This window comes from Camponotus vicinus, unplaced genomic scaffold, assembly GCF_025532165.1.
Source record: "Camponotus vicinus isolate PSW18456_S1 unplaced genomic scaffold, iyCamVici1.0 SCAF_1, whole genome shotgun sequence".
In the NCBI taxonomy this organism is placed as follows: Eukaryota; Metazoa; Arthropoda; class Insecta; order Hymenoptera; family Formicidae; genus Camponotus; species Camponotus vicinus.
In genome coordinates, this window is record NW_028141945.1 from 34035256 (window position 1) to 34055207 (window position 19952).

At 33.9% G+C, this 19952-nt stretch overlaps 1 protein-coding gene across 6 annotated transcripts in view; it reads right to left on the reverse strand.

Annotated features, from left to right (window-relative positions):
* Positions 1 to 19952, reverse strand: part of Lim1 (LIM homeobox 1) — a 43278-nt gene that overhangs the window by 21673 nt on the left and 1653 nt on the right. Inside the window, exons 1-2 of one of the 6 annotated variants that reach the window (XM_083084187.1) lie at positions 18768 to 19467; positions 5080 to 5269 (exon numbers count right to left, since the gene is read on the reverse strand). In XM_083084187.1, the coding sequence (XP_082940313.1) occupies positions 5080 to 5252 (173 nt within the window). In that variant the 5' untranslated portion in view covers positions 5253 to 5269; positions 18768 to 19467. Of the gene's footprint in view, positions 1 to 5079; positions 5295 to 12998; positions 14366 to 18767; positions 19468 to 19952 lie in introns of those variants that run through there. The other 5 variants (XM_083084211.1, XM_083084177.1, XM_083084202.1 and 2 more) reach the window with 5 other exon arrangements.

A 19952-nucleotide genomic window follows, 5' to 3' on the forward strand; every position in this document is an offset into this window, starting at 1 on the left:
AAGGGCCCGGTGTGACGCAAGAGTTGGTAGTTAGCAAAAACGAGCGCATGCATAAACGTATACGCATCGCGATGCCGGGCCTTCCTGGAAGGGAAACGGGACCCGAGAGAGCTGCACCTTCCCTTCCACCTTTCCTTCCTCACCCTCCTGTCCATGATGTTCGTCCACTCTGCGATCGCGCCGGCTCCGTCACGCCCAACAAACTTCTCCTACGACTCGTAACAGGCGTCACGCCGCATTTATAATGTTTCCACGTTTGAGTTTCGATGGGTCCACTCCTGCGGGGCTGAGAATCGAGCGGCAGGACAATGGGCCTGCCACGTCGGCGCCCTTTGCCCCGAAAAATCTCGCTCGATTATATGATCCTTCAATTATCCGAGAAAATATCGATATATGGACAACATTTAATACTGACAAAAGATGTATTAAAAAATTATTTGGTAATTTTTACAAATAAAAAAAAAATAAGGAAACTGATATCCGATTCTTTTATTTTTGGTATAATGTTTTTGGCAATTTTTATAAAAAATAATAAATATCGATATATATATATTCTTAGAAATAAAAGTTCCGTACAAAGTAATTTTTTATAAATTGAGGCTTAACCAACTAGTTTATAACCGGATTTTTAATCAATAAAATATGGACAATTAAAAATTGAGAAATAATTAATAAAATTTTTTTAACCCATTTTTTCATCACGAGGAAAAATAATACTCAAGGGTTGAAAGAATCTCGTTACTCGTTGCATTCATTGCATTCTACTAGACAGCACTGCGAAATCGCGACAATTTGTACCACGGCCAGCGAGAAGAAAAAAGATTCGCAAGTGCTGTAAGTTGCATCCCACTGCGCGTTATTTAGCACTCTCGTAAAACACTAATCCCGCCTGCGCAATATTTCCATCGGTTACCAACGCCGTTACGTAAAGTAACATCGCGTCCCCGAGGCAAACTGGACCTACGAGTCAACTTTTCATTCAATCGACACGCACGCATTGCTTCGTTAAGGAGAAAAAAAAATATATTAACTACATCGCGCATTACGTTAACATTGTAACGCATGTACCGATCCATGTAACGATCAAGACAATCATTGACATATGCTGGGATGGCGTCGTAGATCGTCGGCTTATCGCGATTCTCTATTTATTTTTGTCGTAAAAGCTTCAACTCTACTATCTGTACGATATCATCTAAATCGGATCAACAATCTTTACGTTAAAAAGACTCGCTAGTCGGTAAAGCGAATATATTTGAACGCAGCATTCGAAAAACAAGTAATAAAAAAATGAAAAAAGAAATCATAATAGTATTATTTATATTTTAATTCTCAGTGTTAACAAAAATTAATTTATGTAATTAACTCTAAAAATGCTAGAGAATTTAAAAATTAAAACACTAATTAAAAACCTACTCAGAAAAATAATTAAAAAGTCATTAGAAAGATAAAATCTCACCGATATGTTTTAAATTTAAATATAATACTGATTTAAATAATTATAGTATAAATTAATATAAGATAAATTTAAATAATATACTGATATAATACCAATCATCTCGTTTTATTTAAAGAATTAAAAAAGAATTAAAGAAAAAATCAAGCGTAAGATTACATAACAAGATATAGTGGTAATCTGAAAGGGGGATGTATACTATATTACCTTCTCAAGTACATTATGTAATAATTCACATCAGACTCCGCGACTTTGTAACTTTACACTAATAAACGACCCAACGATTAAACAACTGAAAAGGACACCGTTAACGAAGTATGGTGATAAATCTGTTATCGAAAGACAGAAAAAGCACGACCAACGTAATTTCGCGCTTTCATAAACAGCCGGCCGGAGACTTTCCGCGAGTATCGCCAATTACGAATCGATAGCGGCGTGGAATCGCCGGCGGCTTGCGCAACCTTGTCGTCGATCATGAATTATTCATTCATTAATTTTCGGGAGCTGTCCGCGCCAAGAAATCGGTGAACCACCGAGCAGCGACACTATCGCGTCGTCCCTGTCCTCGGATTATTGCGACCGCACGGGTGACACAGCGCGGGCTCGCCGTTAATGTTTTCATCATCATTTCGGCTGTACGGGATGGCGAACCGTATTTTAAGGCAATAATTTTCGCCGCGGTCGATGGCCTGGCGCGCGGCGTCGAAACGGGGACATCGGTCCTTTTGATCGGGCCCGAAGGGCCCTGTCGACGGTCGCGCCACGGGCCATTATCGACCTTTAAGGACCTTGCTGCGACTCGTAGAGACCGGTTACCATAACCGCACATATAACCGACGAAGACCTCCCGGAGGTGTTATAGGATTCGAGCGCGCTTTTGGCCAGGACAGCCGAACATATTTTTCCGTGCTTCGTCAACGTTAGCGTCCTTGGGCAACCCCCTTTTACCTGACAGTCTTCATTAAATAAATCAGATTCAATGGTTCGCCTGAATCAGAAACTCGTGTGTGGCAGAGACAGAGAGGAGGGAAATTTAGTCAAGATCTCAATTAAATGACATTTTCGCATGTTACAAATTCGTGAAACGAATCTCTCTGCTCTTATTTTAATTAAATATCGCGCCTGTCGATTCAATAACGTCCTAAATCGTTATTACATCATATAATTTAATTCTAAATACACGATTATGTATATTCATACGCCACAATTATCCAATTCTAATTTGTATATTGAACTTCGTATAATGGTGGATGATCGTACCAATGAATGATTAACGAATTAGCGAATAGATGCGAATCGTGTATATTATATCGCGACATTTTTTTCACTGCAACCGGCATCGACAACTAATGAATTTTTCATCGCGTCGAGATGCAAAGTAGTTGCCTCGTAAAATATACAACACGTTCGTTATACATTCGTACGTTCGTCCATTCCTATCAAAGGCGTTTCCCCTCTCCCTTGTCCCTGCGCCATTCCGCTCCGGCACGGTTCCTCCGGTTACAAAGGCGATCGTTCATCACTTCCAGAAGTAACGAAAGAAGCAAGTAACCTCTACTCGAAGCCGCCCAAGAACACGGCGATTTTGTTTGCAAACGATCTACGCGCCCGGCTTCCGCAGAAAAATGCCGCCGCGAAATTGAATTCGCCACAGTGTTGTGGCGAACTCGCCATTTTTCGTCTTGACTGATCGATATGCTGATATTGTATAGTTTGCCATCTACGTGGGACGACAAGGACCGTAGAATACGAAGTCAATGGAGATATTGCATCACGAATAATAGACATATCAATTTTTTCGATTTTAAGCTGGCTAAGAAAAGTATTATATTTTATTGCGATTTTTAATACGCTATGATTTATGGATCACTACGTATTTTAATTAGTTTGACAAAATTACTTTAATTTAAAATTAATTTAAACAAAATAAATTATGCCATTCGTAATAATAGCAATAGTAAAATATTAATAATAATGATGCTGATAATTATTAATAATTGAAAATGGGAAGTATAAATAATATTAATAATAAATAATAATATTAATAATTATATTAATAATAGTATAATAATAATTCATGATAATGTTTGTTTAGCAAATGTTACATTCCTATTACGGATATTTGTAAATTATAAATTATAAATATTTATAAATTATAAATTTATATCGTAAGAATATATTTGTCAATAGTAGCGGTTTGATATGAATTATGGTATATCGAGTGATTGTTTCTTCGCGCTAATTTTAGACATAAGAATAAATAGTGTATAAGAATAAAATAACCGCCAAAAACCCTGTCGAACATAATTTATTTGACAAATATCTGAATTTTTCACCAATCATATTGCGAATTGTTTAAATCGCTTCTATACGCGACGGTGATTAATTAAAATTACTAAGATGAAGTATTTTTCTTCTCTTCCAACAACGCAAAAAAAGCTCAAGAATCTCCGGAGTTTAATTTGATTTCTGAATTAGGATAAGAGAATACAGTAACCAACGCGTTTTGAATAGTTACTCGGTCTCATGTCTCAATAAAGCACGTTTAAAATTTATCAGTGTCCTCGTGTCTTATTAAAATACATGAATATGCGCGTTGCTTTGCAAGTTTACAAGTTTTAGACGCTCCCTTGTTTACAATCGCACGTGACATGCATTATTCTCAAGCCTACGGGTGACTGATTTTTAAAATCAAATCGAATTAAACAACGTCTGTTTCGTTCAACGAGAAAATGTCAAGGCTTATATTCCATCAATCGTGAGATTTGATCTTTTTTCAAATTGCGCCAATCACGTAAAAACACCGATCGATTCTGCGTAATTCATCGCCGATGAATTGTAAACGGGATGACGATTAAATTCGGAAAGGTACTTCGCGAAGAGATGAGGAAGTTGCAACATCAACCGGTCGATCAAGCAAACTTTCGCAAAAGTTTGAAACGGAAAAAACACATTTTCTGAGTTTCTTAGAATATTTTTCACGTGAGAGTGTATATATAATTACAAGATATATATAAATATATATAATATTATGTAAATATGTCATATAATACAAGCAGTGCACAAATCGATTTTTTAAGATATATTCCTGGTCATAACACAGTGAGAGATACGAGTTACACAGTTGGCATATCCATATTCATTCATATACATATGCATGCAGATTATGAAAGATATTAGAATAGGAACTCCAATTACACGTGCGGTATATAGTAATACCGCTCAATGATAATAATTTGTACTATTTTCAATAATAATTAATCAAGACAATCGTCTCATATAACTATCGCAAACAATTTATGAGATTTTTAGGAAAAGAGTATCAAATTTTATATATATATAACAAAAAATTATGTTGAGCATCAATCAATCTTTACTTGTTAATTCTCATTCATCTGTATCAGAAAATATACAAGTATTTATTATATGTCAATAAATAATTTTATTAAAAGATTTAATAATAAACTACTTATTTTTGCTGTTTCTATTAATTTTTTTACGATATTAATTACTACAAAGTTTTACTTCACTAAACTAATTATCTGAGTATTTTATTAAAAGAAATGAGAGAAAAATTTCTTTTCATGTAAAGATTGAAAGCGTACATATACATGGACACGTACCTGAAGAAGTCGTTCCTGCAGAAGAGCTTCGCTTCCCTGGAGAAGCACTTGTCCTGTAGCGCGGCTCTGCAGTCGAAACAGCGCACGCACTCGACGTGCCATGCACGATCCAAAACGTTCAGCAGGTACTGATCCATTATCGGTTTCTCGCATCCTGCACATGACAGGAGCATCGCCAGACCGCGTCTCCCTGTTGAAATTAAAAGAGAACACATTACATATCTCCGTCATTTTGGTTTCGATTTTATAACATGACGTTCAGTTCTGACAATATTTTTTTTTGTTTCTTTTTTTGAAAGATGAGAAACATAAGTCTTTTCGCATCGTCAAACGATTCGATCTGATTCAACTCGAAAATTTCAATCGAAATTTAATGAAATATTAATGCATGGTTATTAATGTGGACAGCGGATATAAACGTTACATCATTAGTTCCGGGCAAAGCTTGAATTAATATTGGTTCTACATGCAATGTTCGATATTTCGTTGTGAATATGCGTATCGCCACAACATAGCATCGGTTTTACACAATTTAAATATAATCGCAAATGTATCGTGCGATTCAAAACGATGAATATTTCAATTTATATATATTCATCAATATACATATATTTTCTTTTTTTGGATAATTTAATTCTATTGTTTCCTAAAACTGGAAAATAATGTTAAAAAATGTTAAAAGGTAAATATATATCGTGGTGCTCACATTAAATCTTTTTTCACCGCGACATATTCATTTGTAAATATTAATTCTGCGAATCATTCGAAACATGCGTCGAGTAATTGTAACAGTGGAAACTCAATTGGAATTACACATGAAATTATCTGCAATAAATTGAATTAAACTCATATGCAGCCGCAAAATAAGCCTGGCAATGATTTGTTAAAAAAAAAAAAATTAAAATGGCTTATTAACCATATTGCGAACAGATCGAAATATTCAGAAGTCTTTCGTGCGTATCGCGCATGATTTATTTAAAAAAAAAGATTAAACGTTTTCGTTATAAGAGCACGCGTGCATAACGAGGCGTGCATCGTGTTGGACTTTTTTTATCTCAGCAGTTAAATCGCCATACGATCTAGTTGACACAATCAAGTGTATAAAAAAAACGATGCAACATAATCGCTGTGTTGATCACATAAAGTAAGCAATTAATTCGATTCACAAAAAAAATTGTATTTTTAATAATAAGATAAGAAGATTAATATGAAAAGAGTCGCGTGTTTCATTCTCTTGCATGTATCTGAAGACGATATATCTTAAAAAAAAATTTAATAATATATATCATGCATTCCACAAATTATATTAGTTCTATATAATTATATTTGTTAGGTATTATAATATATTAAAATTAATTAAAATTTTACTCAAAATCTAAGTTGAAGCTTGTAATTTTTAATCAAGATATATATCAAATCAAATCGGCTGACAATGTTCGTACAATAGCAAGTTGATATCACACTTCAATTCTTATTACTCTTCGTATCCTTTTTAAGCAAAATTGTGTAAATATTGATTAAACATAAACTGCGAAATCATAAACTTTCGAATCTAGGAAATTAGAAATACAATTCTTGTATTAGTACAAAGTAATTTTTAGTATTCGACTTCGCAGACATTTGCCAAGCATGCATGTTTGTGTTTCTACCTAATTTTATATATATAATATTAATTTTATATATATTATTATTACAGATATTATTATATATTAACAAAAATGATATCAAATATTGACTCTTGATTTTTTTGTCAATACATTATATAACTTATATATATATATAATATATAACTTATATATATATATATATGAAGATTAATTCCATAAATAATTACTCCATAAATATATATTTTTAGTTTTAAATTATCATTAAATCGATATTTATTGAAATTTGACATTTCCAATGATAGCTATCAATAAAAATTTCGTTAAACGAATCTTTAAATCCATCAAAATTATAGCAAAACACACATTTTCTCTTTGTATGTTTACACACCTTTAAATATACCATTCATTATATCGCTAATATAATGGTAACGATTAAACACATAAAAAATTATGCGCTAATTAGAGTTTCAATTACTACCTGCGATCGTTAAATAATTTAAACACGATAATTTAAACGATGTAAAATATTGTAATTAAAATGTTTGCGTTACAATCGTCGAATAGTTAGTCAAAAATTTATTGTCTATACAATGTCGCGATCACTTAACGAACGGTATTCCCTCTAATTCGAAACAAAGGAAAGAATTTCAAACGTTGCAATAGTGTATCGCAGTTATAAATCCTGCGGCTTGAACAAAAAATCGCATATTGCATCGACGAATTTAACGATCGTGTTTCGGCGTTAATCTTTTACCTGGCTAATTTCACGGCCGCTTTTTTGCTTGTCTTTCGCGACTGAATCTACAGCGAATAATTATAATTCGTTATTAATTAACATTTGCGAGCGAGATTGTCCCTTCGCGGTTTGTTTCCTCTATCGCTTTCTACATTTTCCTCTTTTTCCCTCTCACTCTTCCCTTATCCCTTTTCCTTTTCTTGCTTCCGTTCGCCCTCTTGCCGTTTTTATCGCCATCATTGAGATCCACAGACTTCACCCTCCTCTACATTTTTTTTTCTTCCGCGGTTTCCGCCAATGGGCGGAGTCCCTCTGCCTAGCTGGCAGGGTTGTCAACCTAGCAACCCTCCTCCCACCCTTAAGATCTGACCTTGCGCATCTCATCCCTCTCGCGGAAGGGCGAGAAAGGCGAGGGTAGCACGGCATCGACGTAACCCGCGATCGTTTGCAAGTTAACTTTGAAGTTCTAAACTATTCCGTGTATCGATTAGTATGCTCTATCTCTCTCTTTCTAGCTAAAGTACTGAGGTTAACCTTTAACTGATATAACAAAAACAAGTTGATATGGTATAAATCTTGATATCCCCATAAAGAAATTATATTCATTTAGATTTTAATAATAGAGTATTCTTACAATCATCACTTTCTTGAAATTTATTATTTTCAAATTATTCTATATCATCCAGAAAATAGTAATTATTAATTCTAACATAAAGACAAAGCTATGAAACGAAACTATTGATAATCTATATGTACGTCCAATTAAAATATTTGGAATAATTTTTTTTGCAAATTTATAACATATTTGATATTAAAAATTAATTTCATATGATTATAAATTCTTTTTTTCTAAATAATATCTGAGTTACATTTTTTAGCTGCTTGTATTAAAAATTATATTATTATACGCATCATACACACACACACACATACAGATGCTATATAAAGAAAATTAAACAATAGCGGATTCGATTAAACACGCGATTAGATAAAAAAAGTTTTAGTACTACAATTAAATACGTTTTCAAGTTAATGACATACATTTAGTAGAAAACTAAAATTGATTTTATAAATGATAATAACAATTATAGACATTCAAGAACTGTTTTTTTTACAAAAAGATATTAATGTTCTAGCAGCAAATTGCATTGTTAGCATTGTTAGCATTGTTAATTAATCTCAAAATTTATAATATAAATTAAAACACATTTAGAAACTAATTTCGCGTATAAGTGTTACTATATGAAATTCCAGCGATACTATATTATGTATCGACTTAAATGCTCGAATAACTGTCTTAACAAATGTAAAGCATATACATAGAATCTTCGTATATGTATATTGATTAACGCCGATTAAAATAAATTGCTTAAAAGTAACTATCTTCTCTCAGCAGAAATATTAAAAAATATTTAACTACATCATTGATAATTTCTTTTTGTGATATATAATACCAAAAATTGGTATATTAATTTCATACATATATATGTCATCTTAAAACGAGAAAAAAATCTTTGCTAATAATCATGATATTTTATCGCTCATTTTTATTTCACATGATCAAGTAATGAAAAATGGAATTGATAAGATTATTTACAGCTCTATGAAAATATTTCTTCATTCACTATATAAATATCAAAATGTTCATATATGCAATCTCTTATTTCAACTAGAAAATTGTTTCTATCTTATTATTCTTTTATTCTGGAAAAAGCGAAACAAGAAAGACCTAGTTAACTAAATCGCATAAACGAGATTAGGATTAGCTAGACGTGAGACGAAAACCCTGTTGATCCAGTAACATCGGGTGCTTAATCCGATTTTTTTCCGGTTAAACGTCATTGCTCGCGTCATGCCGGATCTGTCTTGTTCCGTCGGACGAAACATTATCGAGATGTCTCTATTATACGTGCCAAAGTAATGACGGCAGGATAATGTATTCTCAATATAAATAATTATTATTTATTAGAAAATTTATCAATATAATATCAAAGAACGTTATAAGAATATTTCTATTCAAATAAAAAATATATATACATGTATAAAATTTTACGTTATATCACATTTACTTAGATATGAAACAATGGAACTTGATAGCAATCAATTAACATTAATCTAACATTAATAAATATCGCATAGAATAAAAATTAAGAAAAAGCATTGTCTGTAAAATCTTTCTTTCTGCTCTGTAATTCGCACACACCTAAATTACAATTTCAAAACAATTATAATTTACTAAAATCGAATTAAATCTCTTGACATAAGCGAATAATATAATATTTTTACTATTTTATTAGATCCGACTAAAGTTAAAACAGATCGAAATTGTTCCGCGAGCGTAAATTCTCACAATCGTTTGACGAAGTATGAATCTATATTTATTTTCACATGTATACATATATGTACATACATACATACATATGTGTTGAAAGAGGGAGATGTATGTATGTATGCATGCTATGAATATATACAAACGTAGCATCACTCTCGCGTATTCCGACATGCGCATTCTCACCCCCACAACGCGACTTGGAGGGGATGAAGTAGGAAAACGATTTTCAACGAATTACCTTAATCAGTCTAAGATCGCCTACGTCAGGTGCATCTAGATTTGGTAAACTACCTCGTAGCAAAATTACTATTTTCTATGGTACGAGAACCATGCACCGGCGGCGAATCGATTTGCCGACTTTGATAAATTAAAGGATCGGTGGCCATTTTGGCGAAGAAAAAAAGAAATGAAATATTTCTAAAATCTAAAAAATAAAACTCCACAAATTATCGCGTTAATTTCATTTAATTTCTTAGAATTATAAATAATATTATACTTTTTCCACGGTTTTTTTTGGAGAAGAAGCTGCGTAAAGAATCTTTGCTGCAATTTCGATAAATTGTCCTAAACTACAATGAATCATTAATTTTTAATAGATGATGAATTAATGCATTAAACAAGAGTTAAAAATTTGTAATTATTATTTGATAGCATAAAAGAAAACAAGATATTTGTGTGAAAACTAAAAATATATAAGAAAATTCTACTACCTCTTTTCTTGATATATTTAATTATAATTATTTATCAATTAATAAGATTGTTTAAATTGATGAGTTGATCTTTTTCAACTTTATGTTTCAAGAGAATTTCTTATAATAATTATGAAAGAGTGCCTCAAGATAAAGATTATATAAAAAAAATATTTTTACGTAAATAAAAGCCGAGGAAGAAGAATGATCACATATCTCCTATATTTTTACTATTATTATAATTATGAAATGTTGCTATAAATATTACGAATATTGTTATTTATATAATTATGTCAAATATCTCGTAACAAAAGCAATTAATTAAATACATTTTCTGTAACAAGCATATTTCCTGTTGCTTACAGTTTAAAACTAATCACGTCTGATCATATATTCACTTTTACTACTAGATTTCTATCTATCGTAATCCAAGCATCTCTCTAAAAATTACTTTGTACGATATATAAAACTATACTTTTCGCTTTCGCGTATATAACTTCATGCACACATACACACAAAGTAAGATTTAAATACATTAACATACTTCAAAAAGTTTCCAGACTTCCCGACATCTTACGAATAACTTTCGCACACGCCTATCGCGACGTAAACGTTAAAAGATACTTCTCCCCATTATTTCGATTCGCGCAATTGCGACGTAATGAGCTAGAAAAAAATGCGTCGCTCCTTCGATCGTGCAGCATAGATTTGCATGCATAACATCGCAGGACTGCATTCTCTATTGAGCGGTTCATTGACTTTTGATCTGTTCGTGCGTGCAACTTCTCACGCGTGACGTCTCTCACAGAGACGGAGAGAATGAGAGAAAGTGAGAAAGAGAGATTCACGCCCATCGTGTCGAGATTGACCGAAATGGCACGGCGATCTCGCGAGCGCGACACTGCGCGAAAATGAGCGGAAAAATCGTGCGCAAAGTTTCGCATACAGCAACAGGTACTTTGTAACAACGCATCTTACCAAGAACTTTCGTGAAGAATCTCATCAGAGACATTTACGTAAAAGATAATGCTTAATAGAGCGTTATCTATAAAAATTGCGGTCGAGCTACTGGATTTAAGAATTATTCAAATTTAAATTAAGCTTCTTTTTCATTCAAGTTATGCGAGTTTTAATGATATCTAACAATGCAATAATATAAAAATATATAAACAAAGTAAAATTATATAAATATTAAAAAATAAAAAAAATAAAGAAACAAGATATTATTCTTTTAATCACCATATTGCTAATTTTTTTAGAAGAAAAACTATGGGAAATTATAAAGATGTCAATGTCATCAATATAGATGTTATGTATCACTTTGATATCACGAAGTGGATTCTGTCTCATGCGTCGCGTATTCTACATGGTTTTCTGATGCATTCGGTATGATATTCCATTCAAAGTTACGCTAGACGTGATTGCTTCGAAATTTATTTTATTTTATTTTATACGAGACGTATTTTCCTTATACGAAAAATTGCATATATTCGCATAAAGAATCGAAAATACAATGGAATATACGTATTTAAAGTATCGATTATAGTAGGTTTTTCATGTTTCACTCATTTTCCTTTAAAATATACATGAATTTTTGTTGGATTTGTATTGTGAAATTTAACAGATAAATAAATATGCAATTGTTTTTCTTTCTCAACACTTTATAATGATTATATTTTAAAAAATTATCTGCTTCTTTATTTCATATGATTTTTTTAAAATATTCAATATAGATCTTTAAAAGATAGACGAGTATTGTACAAATAATCGTCGATTTTTTCAGACTATCGTATTTTGGAAATATATGTTGCTAATACTTTAACAATTGATATTGTCAAAATCAACTATTTGCTTGGATTAGCATTATTAATATCTAACTATTAATTCTCTGCAATAGAAAACAATAGAAAAAAAATCAAGATAAGATTCGGATTATCTCTCTACATTTCTATATTTAGATTACCTCGAATGTTAAAAATTGCACTTACTATCCGAATATTCTAATATTTCAAATCGTCGTTAATTACATATACATATACAGACATATATATATACTCAAGACATTTCATAATTCATATTCATACAATATTATTTTTTATTGAAAAATATATAATATACACATCGGAATATGTGTATTCATTGGTGATTTTAAATGGTGAAATATTTGGGTAGTACACATAGTTTTTACCTGGTTAATATTCGCGAAAGTATATGTGCCGTAAAATTTACTATATTATTATATAAAGTATATTTAATTTTTAATAATCTCAATTTTTGTATCATTAAATATTTTTATATGCAAATACTCGGATAACACTAAAATCTGTATGAAATTTTCGAAATATTGGAGCAACAACACATTTCAATAATATTTTATCAATAACTATGAATTAATATCTAACATACATTTGCAATTTTCTAACTTTTAAATCCAATTGCGATTAATCTTTAAACAAATATAACATAGATGTTAAATGTATATTGTATGTAGCGAAGATTTAAGGCCCAAAGAGGTATAACAATTACTACATAAACGATGTTCCCATGCTTCTTACCTATATTACAAGCCTGGGTGACGGGCAGGGGTGCGCAGCAACGCCCGCCGAGGGCCGTGACCCTTATTCGGGGGGTACTAACCCCCCCGGGGCCCCCTCCCCCGCCCCCGGCGCCCCCGTAGCCCTCCACCTCCCCAGCCGCGACTGCGGCCACCCCTGCCCCCACTCCCTCGCCGGGCCCGGGACCACCACCAGGCCCACCTTCAACGGGCCCGTATCGGCCGAACGGTCCCGAGGGCCCCAGTGCACCCACTTTTACTGCGTTGTTATCCCAACGACCGTTAAATCGCACTTCTCACACTTTCCCCCCCAATGCCAGTAATGCCAGCGTTTCCTTTAACTTTCTTCGGCACTCACTGCAAAACTCCCGCCGTGTTTGTCTCGCGCTTTTTTGCACCCTTCGGCGCGGCACAACTCCTGAACTCGAGTAATCTCCTTCTGTCGTCACTGAAGACGAAGCTGCACCCTCGAACAGAGTGCGTCTTCTCTCAACTATCGTCCTGAGAACGCCCTATCGTCCTCATTGCGATCTATTTGTTTTCGCAAGTCTATCTTCGACGTTTCTCTTCTGAAGCACCAAGTATAACACCCGTTCGTTCACAATCTTGACCGAGGTGCGTGCACCTTACACACGATCATGATGCTTGTCAATTGCGAGCGATAGTCCTAAACGCGTCTATTTAACGAAAGATTCTCAAGGATCTCTCAGGATTCTTTAAAATTGCTTCTTTGTTCAAGATATTTCGATATGAAAAAAAACTCGGAACTTGGTTCTCGCGATCTCTCCTCTCACTTGATTTCCCGATAGATCTTCTCATCTACCACGTCGGCGGATTGATTCTGAAAATGAAAGAATAGCGACGTCGCGTTAGTTTCGTGCACTCCCGGCGTGATCTCGAGTGTTTGTCGTAACAACTTCTGAACGACACGCGAACCGCTGGCCAATGACGTTCTCTCTCTTTCTCTTTTTCTCTTTCTCTATCTATGTGTGAGTGGGGACCGGAGATGCCGGCGCACGGCGCGATACGTCACGTTACGGCAGCGGCGAAGCGAACACGACGATGATGCGAGCGCACTCGCCTCGAGTTCGTCAGCCAACTGGCTGCACCTGCGGCATCAGCAAGCGTCCCCTTCTCCCTTAGAGTTTGGTCCAGGACTCGCGCAAGCCGACGAGAACCAGCTACGCCCATTGGACACGACCATACGCGGTATACACAGTACGCCAATGTCGGATTGGTCGGTGATGCTAAAAACAGGCGTAGCCAAGCCAGAGCGCCGCCAGATATGGCCGTGGAATGGCTGCGGAACAGCGTTTGCTTGTGGAGAGGCGCTTCTGTCGTTGCTACTGCTGCTTCTGCCGGCGTTACTGCCGCTGGCTGGCTGGCTGGTTGCTGCTGTTGTTGCTGGAAATAGGCTGGTGATGCCGCCGCCACTGCCGCCGTCGCCGACGCCACCACCGCAGCCGCCTGCTTCTCTTCATCTGACACGCTATCGATCCCACGGCGTCGCGGGAGACGAGAGAGTAGACTGCCTCGCGAAATGCCACAGGTTTCAGGGAATCTTTACCTTTCGCGTCCGCGAAGTGTGTTTCACCCTTTCCTCCACTCGTTTCACTCGTTCATCGCCTATCGCGGCGCCGTGTCGTTTCTACCTTGCTGTTCTATCAGCTTTTCTGCATCTATCTACTTTTCTGCTCTTCATTTATATAGGTACCATTTATTATCTTTCTCCATCAGACCGATATAGCTTCTTCACGTATCTACAACTAGTTCTCTTCTCCTCGTCGCTGATAATTCTCTTCTTTTTGATTTCTATATCTAGTCTATCATCCTACATCGCCTACATTTTAGGCCGTGAAATACTTCTGTTTTTCTCTCGTTGACGCGATATCATCCTTTCATTTATGAACGCAGCGAGCATATTTTTCTTCGTTTGCTTGTCATTGTCGATAACTCGATTTCGTCGACGTCATTATTTTTATCTTCTTTCTTCTATTTTCTGCATCAACCCCAGTAATACTTCTTCGTCTCTTTCTAGTTAATTCTCTTTTTTTAATTACTTTATCGCACGTGTGTTTCTTCCTACTTCCTTCACTCTTTCATCTTCCTTTTACGTTGACTTTTGTCCTTTTCTCTTATTACTCTGTCATTCTTTCTTCCTCTTTTTTCAACCGTGTTTTTTACCTATCTTAAACTTATTCTATCTTTTACGTATTTATATTCGATATTTCTCTGTCTTCTTTTTTCCTTTCCTATCTGTTCCTCTTATTACTCATACGCGCCGGTGCAAACGTTTTGGCTGCTGAAATACGGTGCGTTATCGCAGAATACGCGCTCCTTTCTATCGATTAAAGGACTCCACGTGCCATTAACCGAGTGGCCGAATGCTGTTGTTTGGTGTGACAGCCTCCTTTCACGAGACGAATCACGAATCGATAGTCAAACTATGAGTAGAAGTATTTATTTTCCTTAGGAATTTTTATTGTATTTATTAATCAATTATTCAACGAAACTTTAAAATCTATACTTTGTTAAATAGATTAAAGTTTATATATTTGTTTTATTTTCTCTGCAAATAAAAATTTAATTTTTGTTCTATTGATAAAGTTCAATTATCAATATATCAAAATTTTTATTTATTATTACTTATTTATTTCTTATACTATTTATTTGCTGTTTTATTAATTTCGAGAATAAAAAATTTAATCATTAAAAAAAATTTAACAGGATTTAAAAATCAGATCGCAAATGTATGTGATTAAGATAAGCATCAGGAGATATATTCGTAATATAAAGTGGTATATCCGGAAGATATTTCACGCGAGATAGGGCCACACGAATCGGAGATAAGTCGATATATCGTCTTCGCTCCCTTGCGCGTTTCGTCTCCTCTTAATGAGGACCAGCACGATTTAATGGGCTCTCTTTCGTACGATCGTAGTTCGTCATAATTAGTCGTAAAGAAGTGACTTCTATAAATTATATTGTTGCACTTGGTAAGCTTGTTACAAAGGTTGACAAATTATCGAGAAGTTAATTGAGATTATTACAGGCTGCCATAAAAAAATCGCCCATCGGTTAAACGTGCCAATTCGTAATAATAAAACATAAACATCATCACTGATTATCATGTTGTCATTTTTGTTTGACCGGAAGTCATGTTGTCAGGCTCAAGAATATGTATATGTACGTGTATAATAAATGTGTCACGCTTCAGACGATCTGACGGATTTCAAGACTTAATTCAAGAATCTTAATGTCGCAATCGATTCAATTTTATAGTAACCAAGGTGATTAAAATTATATCATAATTAAAAATTCACTGTCTAAAGTTTTATTAAATTATTTTCCGAAAATTAATATAGCGATATTTAATAGAGCAAATTCAGTAATACAGTAATGTTTCAAAAACAATATAAAAGTCTTACGTGACATAACATTGACTGCAACAACACGTAATGTATTTGTAAGGAAATATCTTTGCAATTTTTTCGCGCTGCACATGGTCATTTTTATGCAATTCGTTCATCACATCAATAATCAAATGATTAAATAATCAATGAATAAATGATAAATAAATTAATACAATCTAACCGAACAATCGATATGCTTCCGAAAGAAGAAAAGATGAGTGCAACGGATGCATTTTCGGAAAACTGTCCGGAAAACGTGACCGTGGTCGCTTCTAAGACGGGGCCATAACTGACTATTTATTGCGAGGATTATCGTGGGCTTCCGTCTATTCGGCGATATTTACGATCGCCGTGTTCGCGAGAACGGACGAACGACTTCATTGCAATTGCACGCCCGGAGGGTATTATAGTTTAGTCGCGCGCGGCGCGGGTATTTATAGTAAGGGCAGCGTTATTAGCGCGGTTAAAACTTTACGGCTAGAGCTGGCTGCCTCATTTACGGCCGAGCGGAGCCCGTAATCGCGTAGTTAGAATTATACGATTACAGGCCGATATATATTATCGCCGATAACCATTGAATTTCTTCAAACGCGCGCCCCGCGTATAATTTCGCGCGAACGTGGGAGAGGAAAAAAGCAAAGAGGATTTATTATTATTAATTATCGAGCACGTGCGATATATCGTTAAGAGCTAAACAAGTACCTCGATCGCACGTGCGACTCGGAGGCATCGCATTCAAGAATCGCGCTGTTTGTATTTATTATGAAATACGCGCGAAATATTTTCTCCCCCTCCTCCCCCGCTCTCTTCTCGAAGCTTTCAAAAATTATATAAAAATTCAACATAAATATATTATTTTTCTACATTTCTTTAGCTTTTGAATCTTGACAGTGCTCTCTAAAAGTGAATCAGTGTATTATCACTGTAATCAGTGCTGTATTTATAACTGCTTGTAATCAGTTAGTATTTACTGGTTTTCAGTGATAATATACTACTTTCACTAGCGTGAATCAGTGTCACAGTATACCCAGTAGCGCAACTCCCTAAAATTTGTGAAGTCCAAAATGGAGTGCGCATGCGCGAAGTTAGCGAGTAAACACAGTACCGCCATCTGAACTTTCCTCTCACTTTCTCCTTCATTGTTTACGGTCACTCTCTCTCGCTCTCTCTGCATTTAAAGGTTTTGTTATTAGTATTATAATTTATATTAAATAATTTGTATGTATGTAATTTTTTTAATGAAAAAGTGGATCAACTGTTGGAATTATAATTTTATTTTAATATTTGATTATATAAATTTTAAACAAATAAGAATTTTATAAAAATTTATTTTCACATATTTGGCTAATAGAAATACTAACTTTGGCATATATGTGTCAAATAAATTATTCATTATAAAATAATGTACTTATTTAAAATGTACTTATTTTTTACTTTTTAATTATATTACATATATGCATATATGTATGTATGTGTGAAATAAATTATATTCATTATAAAAAATGCATATTTATTAATAAGTACATTTATACTTAATATTAAAAATGTTTTTAATATGTCTTTATTTAATAGTTACATATTAATGTTTTTTATATTAATGTTTTATATATGATATATTTCATTATTTATTAATGTACTTATGTTATACATATATTGTTTATTATGTTATATATAATTTTATAAATTTTGTATCTTTTTTCTTTCATTTATCTTTATGTATTACATTGTTATTATATATAATTTTTACTAAAATTTACTTCTTTTACATTTAGTAATATGTTGAAAAAAGAAAGAAAATGAAGCGAAGGAGAAAGAGTGAGAAAAAAGTCCAGATGGCGTTACTGGATTTACTCGCTTACTTCGCGCATGCGCACTCCATTTTAGACTTCACAGACATCAAAGGTGTCGACAGAGAGTCGCGTTACTGGGGCTGCGTTCCAATATTCACTGCCAGTACTGAAAATCTATAGTTTACGTGACGTACACTATAGATTTTCAGTACTGGCAGTGAATATTCAGTCTGGATATACTGTGTCAGTGTATTATCACTGAAAAACAGTAAATACTCACTGATTACAAGCAGTTATAAGTACAGCACTGATTACAGTACTGATACAGTGATAATACACTGATTCACTTTTAGAGAGTGTATCTTGAATTATAGACAACGAGAATAATCGAGGGAAATAATTGTTTACATATATATAACCTATACTATTCGCATGTAACGTCCATGTGCTACGTCGTTTTTCGTATTCATATAACCTATATTACTGTAATACTCGTATGCTTATACGTCGTTTTATTTAAAGACAAGAAAGAAACAATTTTTATTAATATAAATATAAAAAACTTACGTAAATCTTACTCGAGACTCGAAGGTGTTTGGCAAGCATGGTCGCTTCCTCGCTGTTCGTCGAAGCACTCGCGAAAACATAATTAATAACAATCGTACGCGTTTACATTATCAAAATATCGCGATCACGTCACTCCACGGCATGGCACAGCACAATCTTACTCGAATTTTATTACATTGTAACGGAAGAAAAAACTACGACCGCGCATAATTACGCACTACTTCGTTACAGTACTGTATGACGTATGGCAAATTAACGCGAATCTTTAATGGAAAAAAGAAAAATGAAAAAGAAAAATGCCCAAGTAACTTCAACGCGATACATTGCACTTTCTGTAATATTTTCCGCACTTTAATATACAATCGCATTTTTAGGCGACTGCGTATATCGCATTATCTCGTATTATAACACAAAAGTATCAGAAATATCGTCTTACCGATTGCTCGCGCGATAAGATAAATCCGAATGTCGCATATTTCGTTAATAGACGAGGATTCATAATATTATGATGTGAAATACCTGCTTCCAGCCTCGCTTAAAGCCTCGTTTCGCTCGCGATTCGTTAATCACAAGAGTTACGCGGTCTTAATATTAATCGTTTGTAGGAAATGATCGCGTTTAACGTTAACATTTGTGATCGTACTTCGAAAGATAATGCGACACACAGAGCGCCCACGTCACTACCTAACCGTTCGAGTCTCGCCGCTCGAATGACAACTGACAACACTGCCACATGTAAACAACGCGCTACGTCACAAAAATTCGGCGCGCACGGTAATGTTGTTAAACAAGACTTGAACAAAAAATCGCGAAGCGCTTTGTATTATTTTTCGAAATACAATTAGATCTATATATACAATAACTTTCTACTATTATTGTAACAATATTATCAAACCGTGGATTTATATATTAACTTATATTATTATATAGTAAATATAATCGTATTATGTTTTTAAAAAGAATAACTCATATTACATATTTAAAGAATAAAATTTAACTGAATAATATAATTATTAATTTTATTACAATATTATTATTATTATTAACAAATTAATTTCCATAAATACATTTTCCTAATCAAAATAAAGGTGAACTTTATTTTTCAAATAATTTAATAACTTTTTTCTGGAATAATTAATCAATATTATTTAAATTTCCATTTAAAAAGTTAAATAATTTGTATGT